Source organism: Schistocerca cancellata, chromosome 2, assembly GCF_023864275.1.
Source record: "Schistocerca cancellata isolate TAMUIC-IGC-003103 chromosome 2, iqSchCanc2.1, whole genome shotgun sequence".
NCBI classification, from domain to species: domain Eukaryota; kingdom Metazoa; phylum Arthropoda; class Insecta; order Orthoptera; family Acrididae; genus Schistocerca; species Schistocerca cancellata.
Window position 1 is genome coordinate 83,754,330 of NC_064627.1, and position 19,353 is coordinate 83,773,682.

The 19,353-nt window shown below is 44.7% G+C and overlaps 1 protein-coding gene across 1 annotated transcript in view; it reads left to right on the plus strand.

Moving 5' to 3' along the window:
* Positions 1 to 19,353, plus strand: part of LOC126151074 (putative uncharacterized protein DDB_G0271606) — an 89,663-nt gene that overhangs the window by 39,366 nt on the left and 30,944 nt on the right. Inside the window, exon 2 of the mRNA XM_049915918.1 lies at positions 16,541 to 17,870. Coding sequence (XP_049771875.1) covers positions 16,541 to 17,870 — 1,330 coding nt within the window. The remainder of the gene's footprint in view (positions 1 to 16,540; positions 17,871 to 19,353) is intronic.

Sequence of the window (19,353 nt, forward strand, 5' to 3'; positions counted from 1 at the left end):
GGAAATTAGAGTGCCTCACGGCTTACCAGAGAGGACATTATCATCGTTGATAAAGAACGTCCGTCCTCAGAGACCAAAAACAGGAAAAGTTAACGTAATATTGGTAAACTGCAGGAGTATCCAGGGCAAGGTTCCTGAATTAGTATCTCTTATTGAAGGAAATAGTGCGCATATAGTATTAGGAACGGAAAGTTGGTTAAAACCGGAAGTGAACAGTAACGAAATCCTAGACACAGAATGGAATATATACCGCAAGGATAGGATAAACGCCAATGGTGGAGGAGTATTTATAGCAGTAAAGAATTCAATAATATCCAGTGAAGTTATTAGCGAATGCGAATGTGAAATAATCTGGGTTAAGCTAAGTATCAAAGGTGGGTCAGATATGATAGTCGGATGCTTCTATAGACCACCTGCATCAGCAACCGTAGTAGTTGAGCGCCTCAGAGAGAACCTGCAGAACGTCGTGAAGAAGTTTCGTGATCATACTATTGTAATAGGGGGAGACTTCAATCTACCAGGTATAGAATGGGACAGTCACACAATCAGAACTGGAGCCAGGGACAGAGACTCTTGTGACATTATCCTGACTGCCTTGTTCGAGAATTACTTCGAGCAGATAGTTAGAGAACCAACTCGTGAAGCTAACGTTTTAGACCTCATAGCAACAAATAGACCGGAACTTTTCGACTCCGTGAATGTAGAAGAGGGTATCAGTGATCATAAGTCAGTGGTTGCATCAATGACTACAAGTGTAATAAGAAATGCCAAGAAAGGAAGGAAAATATATTTGCTTAACAAGAGTGATAGGGCACAAATCGCAGAATATCTGAGTGACCACCATCAAACGTTCATTTCTGAGGAAGAGGATGTGGAACAAAAATGGAAAAAATTCAGAAACATCGTCCAGTACGCCTTAGATAAGTTCGTACCGACTAAGGTCCAAAGCGAGGGGAAAGATCCACCGTGATATAACAATCATGTACGAAAGGTACTACGGAAACAAAGAAAGCTTCATCATAGGTTTAAGAGTAGTCGAATCATAGCTGATAAGGAAAAGCTGAACGAAGCGAAAAAGAGCGTAAAGAGAGCAATGAGAGAAGCATTCAACGAATTCGAACATAAAACATTGGCAAACAATCTAAACAAGAACCCTAAAAAGTTTTGGTCATATGTAAAATCAGTAAGCGGATCTAAATCCCCTATTCAGTCACTCGTTGACCACGATGGCACCGAAACAGAGGACGACCGAAGAAAGGCAGAAATACTGAATTCAGTGTTCCGAAACTGTTTCACTGCGGAAAATCGTAACACAGTCCCTGACTTCAGCCGTCGCACGGACGCCAAAATGGAAAATATTGAAATAAACGATATCGGAATTGAAAAACAACTGCTATCACTTAGTAGCGGAAAAGCATCCGGACCAGACGAGATACCCTTAAGATTCTACAGTGATTATGCTAAAGAACTTGCCCCCTTTCTATCAGCAATTTATCGTAGATCGCTGGAAGAACGTAAAGTACCTAGCGACTGGAAGAAAGCGCAGGTCGTTCCCATTTTCAAGAAGGGTCATAAATCAGATGCGAATAATTATAGGCCTATTTCGCTTACGTCAATCTGTTGTAGAATAATGGAACATGTTTTGTGTTCTCGTATTATGACGTTCTTAGATAATACAAATCTCCTTCATCATAACCAACATGGATTCCGCAAACAGAGATCATGTGAAACTCAGCTCGCCCTATTTGCCCAAGAAATTCACAGTGCCGTAGACACTGGCGAGCAGATTGATGCCGTATTCCTGGACTTCAGGAAGGCATTTGATACGGTTCCGCACTTACGTTTAGTGAAAAAAATACGAGCTTACGGAATATCGGACCAGGTTTGTGATTGGATTCAGGATTTCCTAGAAGAAAGAACACAACATGTCATTCTTAACGGTTCAAAATCTGCAGATGTAGAAGTAATTTCGGGAGTACCTCAAGGAAGCGTGATAGGACCTTTATTGTTTACAATATACATAAATGACTTAGTTGACAACATCGGTAGCTCCGTGAGGCTATTTGCAGATGACACGGTTGTCTACAAGAAAGTAGCAACATCAGAAGACTCGTACGTACTCCAGGAAGACCTGCAGAGGATTAATGCATGGTGCGACAGCTGGCAGCTTTCCCTAAACGTAGATAAATGTAATATAATGCGCATACATAGGGGCAGAAATCCATTCCAGTACGATTATGCCATAGGTGGTAAATCATTGGAAGCGCTAACGACCGTAAAATACTTAGGAGTTACTATCCAGAGCGATCTGAAGTGGAATGATCACATAAAACAAATAGTGGGAAAAGCAGGCGCCAGGTTGAGATTCATAGGAAGAATTCTAGGAAAATGTGACTCATCGACGAAAGAAGTAGCTTACAAAACGCTTGTTCGTCCGATTCTTGAGTATTGCTCATCAGTATGGGCCCTTACCAGGTTGGATTAATAGAAGAGATAGACATGATCCAGCGAAAAGCAGCGCGATTCGTCATGGGGACATTTAGTCAGCGCGAGAGCGTTACGGAGATGCTGAACAAGCTCCAGTGGCGGACACTTCAAGAAAGGCGTTACGCAATATGGAGAGGTTTATTATCGAAATTACGAGAGAGCACATTCCGGGAAGAGATGGGCAACATATTACTACCACCCACATATATCTCGCGTAATGATCACAACGAAAAGATCCGAGAAATTAGAGCAAATACGGAGACTTACAAGCAGTCGTTCTTCCCACGCACAATTCGTGAATGGAACAGGAAGGGGGGATCAGATAGTGGTACAATAAGTACCCTCCGCCACACACCGTAAGGTGGCTCGCGGAGTATAGATGTAGATGTAGATCCGGTGGCTATGACCTCTTCATACGCTGCCACTACGAGAACAGTTGTCGCCCCCATCAGTTCTCTGAATGCCTGTCGCTTCTCAGAACTGGAGACTACACCTTCCCCCTTGATGGTATGCGGGGCACTTCCCCCCCTCCCCCTGATGCTCCCACACCACATACTTCAGACGCAATACCCCTCCCCCCCCCATCATTGGGGATTTCAGTCCCCTATTCTGAGCCAGAGAAGCGGAGTAGCTTCTTTGGCTTCTCCCATTAGGAAGGGGTCCCTTGGGTCAATCCCATCCCAGGTTTCTGCTAGTGGGAAAGATGGCACCTGGCAGCGGCTGAAGAGCCCAAAAGCAGCTGGTTGTAGCGCTTCACGTTCATCCTCAGTCCTGGAGACTGATTCAGTGAAGTCCTCCCAGCCAGGGAAACCCAAGGAACAGCACAAGAAATCGAAAAGACCCCTAAGAACAAGGAACTTCCGGTGGCACTCACACTACTGCTACCTACAAGCACTGCCTCTGAGGATGGGGTGGAGATATTGGCGTCCGATGAGGACCTGGATCTCGCCAGACCCTCGGACACAATGGATATAGAGTGCTCAGGTAAAAAGTCGGTGGCAGCAGCTGACCCTGAGGCATAAACTGCATTGAATCTCCATGCCTTCCCTGTCTCAGCTACAGCTTTACACCTGCTTTCTGTATTGCCCTTCAGGAAACTCAAGTGTCAGGTGGAGTTTGCGTTTATATCCTAAACTCAGTCTGTGGTGGACTTGTGCCCCTTCAAACCCCTCTTGAAGCGATGGCTGTCACAATACGGACCCCACAGGAAATAACTGTCTACAATGTATATCTTCCTCCAGATGGTGCAGTACCTCTGAATGTATTAGCTGCACTGATAGATCATAAACCTTTCCTACTTTTGGGAGATTTTAACGCCCATAATGTCTTGTGGGGTGAGTCTGTGCTTACTGGTTGAGGACTCGAAGCTTTACTGTCTCAGTTCGACCTCTGCTTCTTAAGTACTGAAGCTGCCACACATTTCAGTGTGGATTGAGGAATCTACTGCCCCATTGATTTATCAATTCGCAACCCAGGACTTCTCCCATCTAGCTACCAGAGAGCACATGACGACCACTTCCCCATCTTCCTGTCACTTCCCCAGCATCAGGCCCATGGACGTCCGCCCAGAAGGCTTTAAAGAAGGCGGACTGGGAAACTTTCACGTCTGATTTCACCGTTGACTCTCCCCCACATGGTAACATTGATGCGATGGTTGAGCAGGTGACTGCCACAATCGTTTCTGCGGCAGAAAACGAGAACCCTCGCTCTTTAGGGTGTCTTCGGCGAAAGACAGACACTTGGTGGTCTCTGGAAGTAGCTGAGGCAATTACAGAGCGTTGGCGAGCTCTACAGCGACACTCTTCCCTAGAGCATCTCACAGTCTTGAAGCAGCTCCGTGCCCGTGTATACCAGCTTATAAAACAATGGAAACAGGAGTGTTGGGAGAAGGACATGTCGACCATTGGGTGCCATATGTCACCTTCCCAAATCTAGACGAAGATCAGACATTTTTTTGGAACCGGACCGCAACAGGTGTCCCTTCTGTGACCATCAATGGCGTGCTATGTACCGACACAAACGCGATTGCGAGCACTTTGCTCGAGCCTCTGTGTCGGAGAACTACCCCCCTAGCCTTTTGCACCCTGAAACGGCGGCTGGAAAGGAAAGTCCTGTCGTTCACTACACACTACAGTGAAACCTATAACGCCGCATTTACTGAGAGCGGGCTCCTCAGCGCACTTTCACATTGCCCTGACACAGCTCCTGGGCACAGTAAGATGAGAAAACATCTCTTGACTGACTAGAAGCGCCATCTCCTCCTCATCTTCAACCGGATCTGGTGCTATGGCGTCTTTCCATCGCAATGGCGGGAGAGCATCGTCGCTCCGGTGCTGAAACCCGGAAAAAACCTGCTTGATGGGGATAGCTATCGTCCCATCAGCCTCACCAACATCCTTTGTAAGCTGCTGGAATGTATGGTGAGTCGGCAGTTATGTTGGGTCGGGTCCTGGAGTCACATTGCCTACTGGCTCCATGTCAGGACGGCTTCCGCCAAGGGCACTCTACCACTGATAATCTTGTGTTCCTCTAGTCTGCCATCTGAATAGCCTTTTCCAGACGCCAACACCTTGCTGCCGTCTTTTTTGATCCATGCAAGGCATATGACACTCTGCTGCCTAAGCAACACCAACTGGGTTGCAGATCGCTCTACTCTGCTGCAGCTCTATAAAACCCTTGTTCTATACCACCTTGGCTATGGGAGTCTGATTTATAGTACGCCCTCAGCGTTGTGTGTATTTGACCCAGTGCACCACTGTGCCGTTCGCCTAGCGTCGGATTCTTTCAGAACGAGTCCGGTGACAAATGTCCTGGCGGAGGCTGGAGTCCCTCCATTGCAGATCCAGCGTGCAAAACTGCTCGCCAGTTACGTTGCTCACATTCGTAGTTCTCCAGAGCATCCGAATTACTGTCTATTTTTCCACCCTCAGCAGTTCATCTCCCGCATCGGCGGCCCAGGTCAGGGCTAACGATTGCGGTTATTGTGCGATCCCTTCTGTCTGAACTGGAGTCCTTCCCTTTACCACTTCCAGTCCAGGTCTGTCTGCATACACCTCCATGGTGTACACCTAGGCTGCAGATTCGTCTGGACCTTTTGCATGACCGTAAGGACTCGGTTACTCCTGCCACTCTCCGCTGTCACTTCGTCTCGATTCTTGACGTGTTCCGGGCTCTGAAGTGGTTTACACCCACGGCTCGATGGCTGATGGTCATGTTGGCTTCGCTTACGTCCACAGAGGCCACTTTGAATAGCATGACTTTCCCGATGGCTGCAGTGTATTTACGGCAGAGCTGGTGGTAATCTCTTGTGCACTTAAATATATCCGTTGATGCCCTGGGAACTGTTTCTTCTGTGTGCTGACTCCCAGAGCAGCCTACATCTACATGATTACTCTGCAATTCACATTTAAGTGCTTGGCAGAGGGTTCATCGAACCACAATCATACTATCTCCCTACCATTCCACTCCCGAACAGCGCGCGGGAAAAACGAACACCTAAACCTTTCTGTTCGAGCTCTGATTTCTCTTATTTTATTTTGATGATCATTCCTACCTATGTAGGTTGGGCTCAATAAAATATTTTCGCATTCGGAAGAGAAAGTTGGTGACTGAAATTTCGTAAATAGATCTCGCCGTGACGAAAAACGTCTTTGCTTTAATGACTTCCATCCCAACTTTTTTTGCACCCTTTCGATGTCCTCCGTCAATCCCACCTGGTAAGGATCCCACACCGCGCAGCAATATTCTAACAGAGTGTAAGCTGTCTCTGCCGGCACGGTAGCTCAGCGTGTTCAGTCGGAGGGTTAGCTGCCCTCTGTAATAATAATAATAATAATAAAATAATAATAATAATAATAATAATAATAATAATAATAATAATAATAATAACAGACAAATGTAAGAAAAATAGCATAGTCAAGGGCAAACACACTAAACAAGAAGATTACATATTGGATAACCACAGCGACTGCATAGAAGCGATGGAAAAAACAGATGCCTATAAATACCTAGGATACAGACAAAAAATAGGAATAGGTAATACAAATATTAAAGAAGAACTAAAAGAAAAATATAGACAAAGACTAACAAAAATACTGAAAACAGAATTGACAGCAAGAAACAAGACAAAAGCTATAAATACTTATGCTATACCAGTATTGACCTACTCATTTGGAGTAGTGAAATGAAATGGAGTGACACAGACCTAGAAGCACTCAATACACTTACACGATTCAGCAACAGAAAGATTCACATTAAGCAGAAAGGAAGGTGGAAGGGGATTTATAGACATAAAAAACCTACATTATGGACAGGTAGACAATTTAAGAAAATTCTTTCTAGAACGAGCAGAAACTAGCAAAATACACAAAGCAATCACTCATATAAATACATCAGCTACACCATTGCAATTTCATAACCACTTCTACAACCCTTTAGATCACATAACATCAACAGATACAAAGAAAGTAAATTGGAAAAAGAAAACACTACACGGCAAGCACCCGTATCATCTAACACAGCCACACATAGATCAAGACGCATCCAACACATGGCTAAGAAACGGCAATATATACAGTGAGACGGAAGGATTCATGATCGCAATACAGGATCAAACAATAAACACCAGATATTACAGCAAGCATATTATTAAAGATCCCAATACCACAACAGATAAATGCAGACTTTGCAAACAACAAATAGAAACAGTAGATCACATCACAAGCGGATGTACAATACTAGCAAATACAGAATACCCCAGAAGACATGACAATGTAGCAAAAATAATGCATCAACAACTTCCCATAAAACATAAACTAATAAAACAACACGTTCCCACATACATGTACACACCACAAAATGTACTAGAGAATGATAAATACAAATTATACTGGAACAGAACGATTATAACAGATAAAACAACACCACATAACAAACCTGACATCATACTCACCAATAAAAAGAAAAAATTAACACAACTAATTGAAATATCCATACCCAACACAACAAATATACAGAAGAAAATAGGAGAAAAAATTGAAAAATACATTCAACTGGCTGAGGAAGTCAAGGACATGTGGCATCAGGATAAAGTCGACATTATACCAATTATACTATCAACTACAGGAGTCATACCTCACAATATCCACCAGTACATCAATGCAATACAGCTACATCCAAACATATATATACAACTACAAAAATCTGTAATTATTGATACATGTTCAATGACCCGAAAGTTCCTAAATGCAATATAACATATACCGTACACTTAAAAGGAAGTCACGCTTGATCAAGGTCCGCATCACTGACCATTTTCGACCAGACATAACGTCTGAGAATAGAAAGAAATAATAATAATAATAATAATAATAATAATAATAATAATAATAATAATAATAATAATAATAATAATAATAATAAATTGAAAAATACATCCAACTGGCTGAGGAAGTCAAGGACATGTGGCATCAGGATAAAGTCGACATTATCCCAATTATACTATCAACTACAGGAGTCATACCTCACAATATTCACCAGTACATCAATGCAATACAGCTACATCCAAACATATATATACAACTACAAAAATCTGTAATTATTGATACATGTTCAATTACCCGAAAGTTCCTTAATGCAATATAACATATACCATACAGTTACAAGGAAGTCACGCTTGACCGAGGTCTGCGTCACGTTCCATTTTTAACCAGACTTAAGTCTGAGAAAAAAAGTCAAAAAGATAATAATAATAATAATAATAATAATAATAATAATAATAATAATAATAAACTGAGTTAATGGATCAACGATGAACTGAAACGGGTGTCTTGCGGCATCCGCCCCGAGCAGATACAACGAACAAAATGAATAAAATAAAAAAAATGAAACACAACCTTGGGCTCGCCTTCCCCACAATATTATCTATGTGGTCTTTCCAACTGAAGTTGTTCGTAATTTTAACACCCAGGTACTTAGTTGAATTCACTGCCTTGAGAATTGTACTATTTATCGAGTAATCGAATTCCAACGCATTTCTTTTGGATGTGGATCACCTCACTCTTTTCGTTATTTAGCGTCAACTGCCACCTGCCACACAGCAATCTTTTCTAAATCGCTTTGCAACTGATGCTGGTCTTCGGATGACCTTACTAGACGGTAAATGACAGCATCACCTGCGAACAACCTAAGAGAACTGCTTAGATTGCCACCCACGTCATTTATATAGATCAGGAGCAGCAGAGGTCCCAGGACGCTTTCCTGGGGAACACCTGATATCACTTCAGTTTTACTCGATGATTTGCCGTCTATTACCACGAACTGCGACCTTCCTGACAGGAAATCACGAATCCAGTCGCACAATTGAGACGATACCCCATAGGCCCACAGCTTGATTAGAAGTCGCTTGTGAGGAAATCTAGAAATACGGAATCATCTAGAAATACGGAATCAACTTGAGATCCCCTGTCGATAGCGGCCATTACTTCGTGCGTTGCACAAGAACGATGTTTAGATGACTCTGCTACCGCTGACTTAGTTTTACGTTTTATTCGGGCAGGGGTTTTTTATCATTTAATCTAAGTGTTTCTGTTTTGTCTTATTGTTTTGTGTGGATTCTGGCCTCTGGCCTCCGGTTTTAAACTGATTTTTTAATGTGTTTTAAGTGGTTGGCTTTTCCTTTTTTTATTTCTATGGTCGGCCAACCACCGTCACACTCTGTGTGATTTTAGTTCGTTTTGTCTGGTCTTTGTCTCAGTTTCTCTTGTTCTGTGTCGTCTGTGCTCTATTCTGTTAATCGTTTTTATTCTCTGTGGGTGTTTCTTTAGTACTTGGAAAAAGGGACCGATGACCGTAGCAGTCTGGTCCCTTTAATCCCACAAACCAACCAAGAACGATGTTTTCTGAAACCATGCTGATTACGTATCAATAGATCGTTCCCTTAGAGGTGATTCATAATGTTTGAATACAGTATATGCTCCAAAACCCTACTGCAAACAGATGTCAATGATATCAATTATATAGGTCTGTAGTTCTATGGATACTCCTACTGCCCTTCTTAAACACTGGTGCGACCTGCCCAATTTTCCAATCTATAGGTACAGATCTATCGGTGAGCGAGCGGTTGTATATGATTGCTAAGTAGGGAACTATTGTATCAGCGTAATCTGAAAGGAACCTAATCGGTATACAATCTGGACCTGAAGACTTGCCTGTATCAAGCGATTTGAGTTGCTTCGCAACCCCAAAGGTATCTACTTCTAAGAAACTCATGCTAGCAGCTGTTCGTGTTTCAAATTCTGGAATATTCCATTCGTATTCCCTGGTGAAGGACTTTCGGAAAACCGTGTTCAGTAACTCCGCTTTAGTGGTACAGTCGTCGGTAACAGTACCAACGGCACTGCGCAGCGAAGGTATTGACTGCGTCTTGCCGCTTGTGTACTTTACATACGACCAGAATTTCTTCGGATTTTCTACCAAATTTCGAGACAATATTTCATTGTGGAACTTATTAAAGGCATCTCGCATTGAAGTCCGTGCTAAATTTCGCGCGTCTGTAAATTTTAGCCAATCTTCGGGATTTCGCTTCTTCTGAACTTCGCATGCTTTTTCCGTTGCGTCTGCAACAGCGTTCGGACCTGTTTTGTGTACCATGGGGAATCAGTTCCATCTCTTACCAATTTGAGGTATGAATCTCTCAATTGCTGTTGCTAATATATCTTTGAATTTGAGCCACATCTCGTCTACATTTGCATAGTCAGTTCGGAAGGAATGGAGATTCTCTTAGGAAGGCTTCTAGTGACACTTTATCCGCTTTTTTAAATAAAATTATTTTGCGTTTGTTTCTGGTGGATTTGGAAGAAACGGTATTGAGCCTAGCTACAACGACCTTGTGATCACTAATCCCTCTATCAATCATGATGCTCTCTATTAGCTCTGGATTGTTTGTGGCTAAGAGGTCAAGCGTGTTTTCGCAACCATTTACAATTCACGTGGGTTCGTGGACTAACTGCTCGAAATAATTTCGGAGAAAGCATTTAGGACAATCATGGAAGATGTTTTCTGCCTACTACCGGTTTTGAAAAAGTATTTTTGCCAACATATCGAGGGAAGGTTGAAGTCCCCACCAACTATAACCGAATGAGTGGGGTATTTGTAACGAGACTCAAATTTTCTCTGAACTGTTCAGCAACTATATCATCGGAGTCTGGGGGACTGTAGAAGGAGCCAATTACTTAGTTCGGCTGTTAAGTATAGCCTCCACCCATACCAAATCGCATTGAGTATCTACTTCGACTTCACTAAAAGATAAACTACTACTGACAGACACAAACACTCCACCACCAATTCTGCCTAATCTATCTTTCCTGAACACCGTCTGATACTTCGTAAAAATTTCTGCAAAACTTATTTCAGGCTTTAGCCAGCTTTCTGTACCTATAACGATTTCAGCTTCTGTGCTTTCTATTAGCGCTTGAAGCTCAGGGACTTTCCCAGCACAACTACAACAATTTACAACTAAGCTATCGACCAGTGCATTTCTGTTGTACAGTCTATCCCGCTCAGGATCTGTACCTCAATTGCCAGGCCCCCAATGTAGTGTAATTGCATAAGTGTTTGTTGCTGGTCTTCAAAGCCCAATTCACATGGCTTCCCCACCTTCGTCCAATTGCATCTAGCTTACTGGAGTCTTAAAATTGGGCTCGGCATCACCTTCAGTGTTACAAATGCTGGAAGTGATACACCATTGTGGAGGCAGTTGCTCCATCATTGTGGGTTCTATGCTAATAACAGTTCGTTGCTTGTGTGTTAAACATCTGTTGCTCCCTGCAGCATCGAGTCTACCACCTCCTCTTCTCAAATATGGAGGTCCAACACCTGCAATGTCGACCCTGGACTGGGGTTACTATCATCACACACAACTGATCAAATTTCTGAACTACATCTTTTCCGCTCTTTTGTCCAGTCCTGCTTATGTACACCTTTGTGGTGCACTCTCATCAAAAGCTCTGTCTTGACCGATCACAAGGCCCAGCTCATCCTGAGGCCATCTACCACCAATTCTTCTCCATTCTTATAGCATTTCAGCTTCCAGTAATAGTCTATACTGATGACTTAACAGTTGCAGAGCATGCTGGTTTTGTATACATTCGTGCAGGGTGTAATGAACTGTGCTCCTTGCTGGATGGCTGCAATGTTTTCGCTGTGGAGTTGAAAGGCTCTTGAGCATGTGTGTTCCTGTACTGCTGAGTCCTTCCTCATCGTTAGTGACTCCTTGAGCATTTTTTTCAAGCTCTTGACCACTGTTATCATATCCATACCTTGGTCCTGACTATCCAGGATTCCCCTTTTGCCTTCAAACACTGTGGACACTGAGTGGTCTTTGTCTGGCCCTGGGTCACGTTGGACTCTCGGGGAATGGTTTCTCTGATGGGCTGATTACCAGCAAACTGCGTCCTGAAATCGGTATTCTGGAATCGGACCTACGGTCGATATTACACTGTTAAGTTCTAAGGATTTGCAATACAGACTGGCATACTCTGACTTTGCCAAACTAACTACGGGTAATAAAGATCACAAATTTGTGGAGGTCCTGCATTTGAGTGACTCTGCATTAGCCATTCTTGTCTGACTCTGTGGTCTCCTCCATTGTGAGGATCTGCCCCAAAGTCGTTGTGGTGCCTGTTTGATAGTGGTCCACATTTTGCTATCCCTGGTGTTAGTAGATGATGCCTCAGTGGCCGACCTAGTATTATGCTTTATTTGTGAAGGTGTTCCTGCCACTGTAAGAGGGTGCACCTAAGTCTTGTCGGCCCATTGAGGGATTGACAGGAGGCCCTGCTGCCTTCTCTACATTAAACAGGCAGCAGAAGTCTGAGCTTGATGATCCGCCCCAGCTCTCACCCTATGCACTGTATTGCTCTTCTTTCCCCTCCTCGCAAGTTCTGTTTGACTTGGTGTTCTTTCTCTGGTTTTCTGTGCTTCTCTAGCCCTGGCTGTGTCACTAGTCTTCTGTGGGTATTGCTGGATAGGATGCTTCTGGTAAGTGGTGGGGTGTATATCACCCACCGCACTTCCTGCCTTTAGGGGACTCCAGCTGCTCCTTAGACGGGGCATCTCGCCCACCCTTCTCACCTTTTTCGTCTTCCTTGTTCCTTTCTCTAGGCTTTGTTGACCTTCAGTAGACCTTGGGATTTTCTTTCCTGGAGTGCCGTGCACCTATGCCTTTCTTTGGTGTGTAGTTTGGTTAACATGCTTGTTCCAGGTAGGAGAGACTGATCACCTCATAGTCTGGTTCCTTTAATCATTAAACCAACCGGAATTTGTCACTGCCATCTGTACGTTAGGCTTCGGTGCGATTCTCTACCGTTCTAGCACCTCATGAGGGTTTTCGTCGGCCAATATCTGGCAATTGCGATGGCTCACTAAGCCACATGTGCAAAATGTGGCCTCGTCTGAACAGAAGTGGTTCTTCAACAGTTTTTCGTTCCCTAAATATCAGCACAGATTTCCATGCAGGAAATGTTAAACGCTATCCAGAACGTCCCACATTACTCTTCTTCTTTGAATTTTTGACGTGAAAATGGATCTTTACTTTTGGGATACCCTGTATTAAAATATAAGCAGCAGTGGCAGTACTTTCCTATATGCTTACTGTCCCTATGTTGTCATAGTTTGAGTCACACTATTCAATTGTTTTTCCAGATGAGATGTATTGATCGTCCTGCCGGTTTGAAGGATGGTTTATACGACTCCTTTTGTGTTTACTCTTCTGGAATTTCCCATTTAAAAGTTTTGCGCAAATCTGTAGCTATTATAATTGCCTTTGAAGTGAAGCCCTTCTCCCCTTACAGCAAAAAAATCTAACCATCACCACCATAACGAACATTCATACCACCTGTCACCTGTCGCTACCGATAACCCACTAATTATGTAAAAAAATTTACTCTTGCTACATCTAATGAGCGTTAACGGTTGTTGGTGTATAATACAACCAGCCACAAGTTCTTTTTGAAAACTTTCAATCCCATAACCGATCTTCAGATCCCTGACATTTCTAATTTCATTGTTTTCATCAGCAGTATGTCATCTGCTCGTGGACAACTCAATACTTGAATATTTAGCGCCGTTTTGTGTGTTTCGATAGTTATAACTTTCTTATGAGCCTGCATTTATTCACATATAAGGTGAAACATCTGTATAGTTCTCCACGTCTGCTGACTGCCACTTTGTCTTATGATCCTTATCCTTTCCAAGATACTGTATAAGCTGCTGCAGGGCAAACAGCTCACTTATTCTAATGAAATCACTGTGGCATTCAAGCTTGATACTATTCTTCATGCCAGTCTGATCTTCACCCATGTGCTTGACATTCTACTTTTTTATCTACAGTAAAGAGAGCACGCACTTAGTATTGATACCGTTCATTTCCATTGGAGCAAAGATCTAAATAAAGCAAAAAAAGTGTGGGAGGTGCCACATGTTAACGGAAAAATGCTTTTATTGTAGGAATGATATTACTAAGGGAGCTAGCCTGTTCAACCCCCACAGTGCTGAGACTCATGAAGTGTGCTGTTTGTGTGCCAAGTTGGGTTCACATAGAGCTTGGGGTTTGAGGATATTGTGTACATACATACATAATTTGTGCACAGTGTGCATGCACACATAAATATGTATATAAAGGTAAGTGTAAAAACTGTCCCAATGTAGCTATATGTCTTATTGTAATACAAATGACATGTATGTTAATATAATATTTAAATATAGCACCTTGCTTCTCAATGCACTTCGTCCATCATTGTAGAAGCTGCCTGATGCCCTCAGGGAAGGTTTTCAGCTGAGCAGCAAGCCACACGTGGACTATGTCCATCACTTCTTGGTATGAGGTGCTCGATGGGCCCTTAGTGTCTGAGTGGAAACAATAGGAGTGGAAAGGGACAAGATCAGGACGATATGGAGGTTGAGCCATTAATTGAAATTTGAGTTTCTGCAGCAGATCAGTGCTACGGGCAGCGGTATTTAGGCAGGCATTGTCGTGCACACTACCGTTAGACGGAAGACCCGAGCGTTTGCTACCCGTAAGCGTCTCACTGTCATGTGCTCTGTTAATTGTTGTGCCACTCACCTGCTAATGTTTGATTACTGGACATTGTGCGTCCTTCCAGATGATTGGGTTTTGAACTACTTCTTGCTGAGTGATACTCTGCTCCCCCTGCAGGCCTGGGGGTTAGAATAGGCCCGATGTATTCATGCCTGTAGTATGAGGCGACTAAAAGGCGTCTCTGTTTTCGGCCCTATGAGTTCAGGTCCAATTCTATGGTTTGACCTGCCACTTCCATAATTCTACAGACGTGTGGGCCATATGGGGATGGACGCCTTACGTGGTGCACGAGTTATATATCATGCCCTTAGATTTAATTTCCTGAATCTCTTGTTATGGCTGTGCATCTCCACCTGCGATTCAACTATTTGGCTGAGGACACTTTCCGGAGTATGTCATCTTCCATTGTCTCCTGTCCTCTTTCGCTCTGTGACAATATTGGATTTTTCTGTGCCCAATATCCAGCATGGTAGCCAGTCCGTTGTGGTGGGGCTGTCATGTACCCATTTGGTCGTAGCCCCCTGACGACGCAGGGATCGCACTGCTGATGCCTGCACAGTAAACTCTCCACATATGCCAAGGAGTAGATGCCTGTCTTCCTGAGGCATCAGGACTCCCGGCAACGGTCATCATGCCACGTGGCATTTGCTGTGGCTGGGTGGCGCCCATGGGGAGAGCCCCTGATCGGAGTGGGTGGCAACAGGGCGGATGGTCCTCCATGAAGCGGACTGCCATCTCTTTCTGGTGGTCGTACGGCACCAGCAGTCTCTAAAAAGGGCAAGATTGAATACAATTCCCAGAGGAATGACTTTAAATAGTACCCCCTCATTTGCTACACCATGGGAGGAACGTAGGGCTTGGGAACGGAGAGAGTCATATTCGCAACGGTTTTTAGTCTGTAGCAGAACTGATGGGGACTCTTTTTCTACCTACGAAGCCTCAAATTTTCGTTGAACAGCTTGAAGATAAGTGTGGAGAAATGACAGCTCTGTCCAAGATGCGAAACGGCGCAGTCTTGATTCAGACAGCATCCCCAGCCCAATACTGGGCGTTGCTCGTCTGTGACAAGCTGGATGATATTCCTGTTTCCATCACTCCCCATAAAAGCCTCAACATGGTACAGGGGTTAATTTTCCATCACGATCTCCTCTTGCAGTCTGACTACGAGCGCAGAGTTAATTTAGAACGGCGGGGTGTTCATTTCATTCACCGCATTTACGGGGATCCAAAGACAACTGTGTTGCTAGCAGTGCCTTCATCTTGTCCTTGAGGGCGATTCATTGCTTGGAAAGGTGAAGGTGATGGTTTACCACTGTGACGTTAAACCACACGTCCCTCCCCCTATGTAGTGCTTTTAGTGCTGGAATTTAGGGCACATGTCTTTCCGCTGCACTTCCAGCGCTACATGCCGAGACTGCGGACGTCCACTGCACACAGATACTCCATGTGCGCCTCTCCCACTTGCATCAACTGCGGAGAACACCACTCATTATAATGTCAGAGCTGTTTGTAGTGAAAAAGCTTATACATGGTCTTGGAAAAGTTAAAGGACCATAACAAGGCAAAGCGCTCACCAACAGGAACATGCGTAGGTGTAGACAACTGTGTCACCTTGTGTATAAATGAATGCAGGTTTATTAGCATGTTTCTACTATCGAAACAAAAAAAGTTAACTGAATACCCAAAATGTAATTGTGCAGTGCAGTATTGAATAACATGCTGAAGATGAGAACAGTGCAGTAGGAAACGTCACACGCCTCCTGGAGGGCAGTAAATTCATGACAGCGTGAAACCAGTTATGATATTGAAATACAGCATATTTGAAAGTATTTATAGCGGATTGTATTATCTATCAACAATTACTTTTTGTACTTTACAACATTGACTGACTTAAATACTGTTCGGAGTTTCAGCAGAAGGAAGCTCAGTGCAAGACGTGATGGTGATATGTTCCAGGGCTGGCACATGTCCCCTGCACGAGTCCAACTGCCTCTCACGACCTGGAGCTGGCGTACCGCTGTCCACCACAGAGTTCAGCTCGCTACACATGGTCGACGAGGCTGAGTTTGTTGTAGGCCCACTCGAGACGCCGATGCCCTATTGGTACTCACAACCCTGCACAACGTGCTGTTCGAGCTACTGTCAAGATGGCCTCCCTGTTTATAACCGTCAGGATATTCTGATGACAGAGTTCGGACCACTGGAGCCTGTGCCAGCTTCAGCTGTGGAGCAGCCTTCAGTAAACAACGCTACACCCGAGGGGTCAGGCACAAGAGGTGGGCTGTTACCATCTGCACGGACGCCAGTACCAGCTCAGCAGCGAAATCAGCAACAGGTACGTCATGATGCAGCTCCTGCACGTTTGAGTCAACCTGTGACAGCGAGTTACCATCCTGAAGCTAGCAGAAGTATGCTTGGCCAGCAAAAACAAGAATTCTGCTATACCCTGCCCTATGCCCCGGTGGCTGGTAACAACATGGTGAGGCCTATCCAGCATCATGCATTAAATGGTGCTTCATGTTACCCATTGCTCGGTCCCCAGTTAATACCACCACTAACGCAGTTACAGACATCCACCACACCAGGACTGCAGCAGCAGCAGCAGCAGCGACTAATCACTACCATCCAGAGTCAACAGCATATGGCTGTTCTGCATCACCATTACCAACAACAACAAACTCAAAGGATAGCTGCTGTGCTGGGTCAGCAGCAGCAGCAACAGCAGATAGCTGCCATGCTGGGTCAGCAGCAACAGCAACAGAGGGCTGCCATGCTGGGTCAGCAGCAACAGCAACAGAGGGCTGCCATGCTGGGCCAGGTGCAGATGCAGCTGCAACAGCAACAGAGGGCTGCCATGCTGGGCCAGGTGCAGCAGCAGCAGCAGCTGCTTCTGCTGCAACAGCAACAGAGGGCTTCCATGCTGGGCCAGGTGCAGCAGCAGCAGCAGCTGCTTCTGCAGCAACAGCAACAGAGGGCTGCATTGCTGGGCCAGGTGCAGCAACAGCAACAGAGGGCTGCATTGCTGGGCCAGGTACAGCAGCAGCAGCAGCAACAGAGGGCTACCATGATGGGTCAGCAGCAGCGTCAGATGGCTGCCATGCTGAGTCAGCAGCAGCAGATGGCTGTCATGCTGGGTCAGAAACAGCGGCAGCAACAGCATCATCCTGAGGAGAGTGAGGCAGCAAAGACGACAGAATCAGCTCCAACAACAAATGGTGGCTCTATTAGTCCTGCTGCAGCACGGGCACAACGAGGCTCTAACACGAGGCCACCAGCCAGTAAGTCTGTAATTCTTTCAAAATGAGAGTTACTTAATGCGTATTTTTCTCTATTAGATCTCTTCTACCACCTGGCCATCGTCATGAAATTAATTCCAAAATATAGGATTTCTTTTTGTTTGTTTGCTTTCTCAGCTATGTAGAGAACATGACACCAAGTGAAATATGACTTCAGAAATGACTTCAAAGTATGGTGGTGGGAGGTAGTGAGCTTTGTTAGTCTTCTGATAAGTATGGCATATTGTTAACTGCACACACACACACACACACACACACACACACACACACACACACACACACACACACACACACACACACACAGAGAGAGAGAGAGAGAGAGAGAGAGAGAGAGAGAGAGAGAGAGAGAGAGAGAGAGAGAGAGAGAGAGAGAGAGAGAGAGAGAGAGAGAGAGAGAGAGAGAGAGAGAGAGAGAGAGAGAGAGAGAGAGAGGGGGGGGGGCAGTATGGGGTCGACACCCTGAATCCCGCAGGTATGTTCATAAATCGGTAAGAGTACTGGGAGTGGATGGGTGGGTGGGGGTGGAGATCTCTTCTGAACAGCACGTTGCAAGGCATCCCAGATATGCTCAATAATGTTCATGTCTGGAGAGTTTAGTGGCCACTCTGTAGCAATTCTGGATGTGTGGGGTGCCACATTGTCCTGCAGGAATTGGCAAAGTCTCTCGGAATGCACAATGGACATGAATGGATGCAGGTGATCAGACAGAATGCTTACGTACGTGCCATCTGTCAGAGTCGTTTCTAGACGTATCAGGGGGTCTCATATGCTCTGCACACGCCCCACATCATTACAGAGCCTCCCCCAGGTTGAACAGTACCCTGCTAACACGCAGGGTCCATGGATTCGTGAGGTTGTCTTCATACCTGTACACATCCATCCGCTCACTACAATTTGGAACGACTCATCTGACCAGGCAATACGTTTCAAGTCATCAACACTTCAATGTTGGTGGTAACGGGCCTAAGTCAGGCATAAAGCTTTGTGTCATGCAGTCTAGGGTAAGTCAGTGGACTTCAGCCTGCAGAAGCCCATATGAATGATGTTCTTTTGTATGTTTCGCACACCGTTGATGGCCCAGCATTGAAACCTGCAGCAATCTGCGAAAGGGTTACATTTGTCATGCTGAACGATTCTCTTCAGTTATTGGTCCCATTTTTGCAGGATCTTTTCCTGGCCGCAGCAATGTCAGAGATTTGATGTTTTATCAGATTTCTGATATTTGCGGTACACTCGTGAAATGCTTATGGGAAAATCCCCACTTCATCACTACCTCAGAGACGCTGTGTCCCGTCGCTGGTGCGTGGACTACATCACCACGTTCAGACTCACTTAAATCTTGATAACCTGTCGTTGAAGCAGCAGTTACAGATCTAACAACTGCGCCAGACACTTACCTTATATAGGCGCCGATTGGTCCCTCCATCCGTTTCTCGGGAGGTGTGAACAATCACCTCAGGCGGTAGTGCCCTT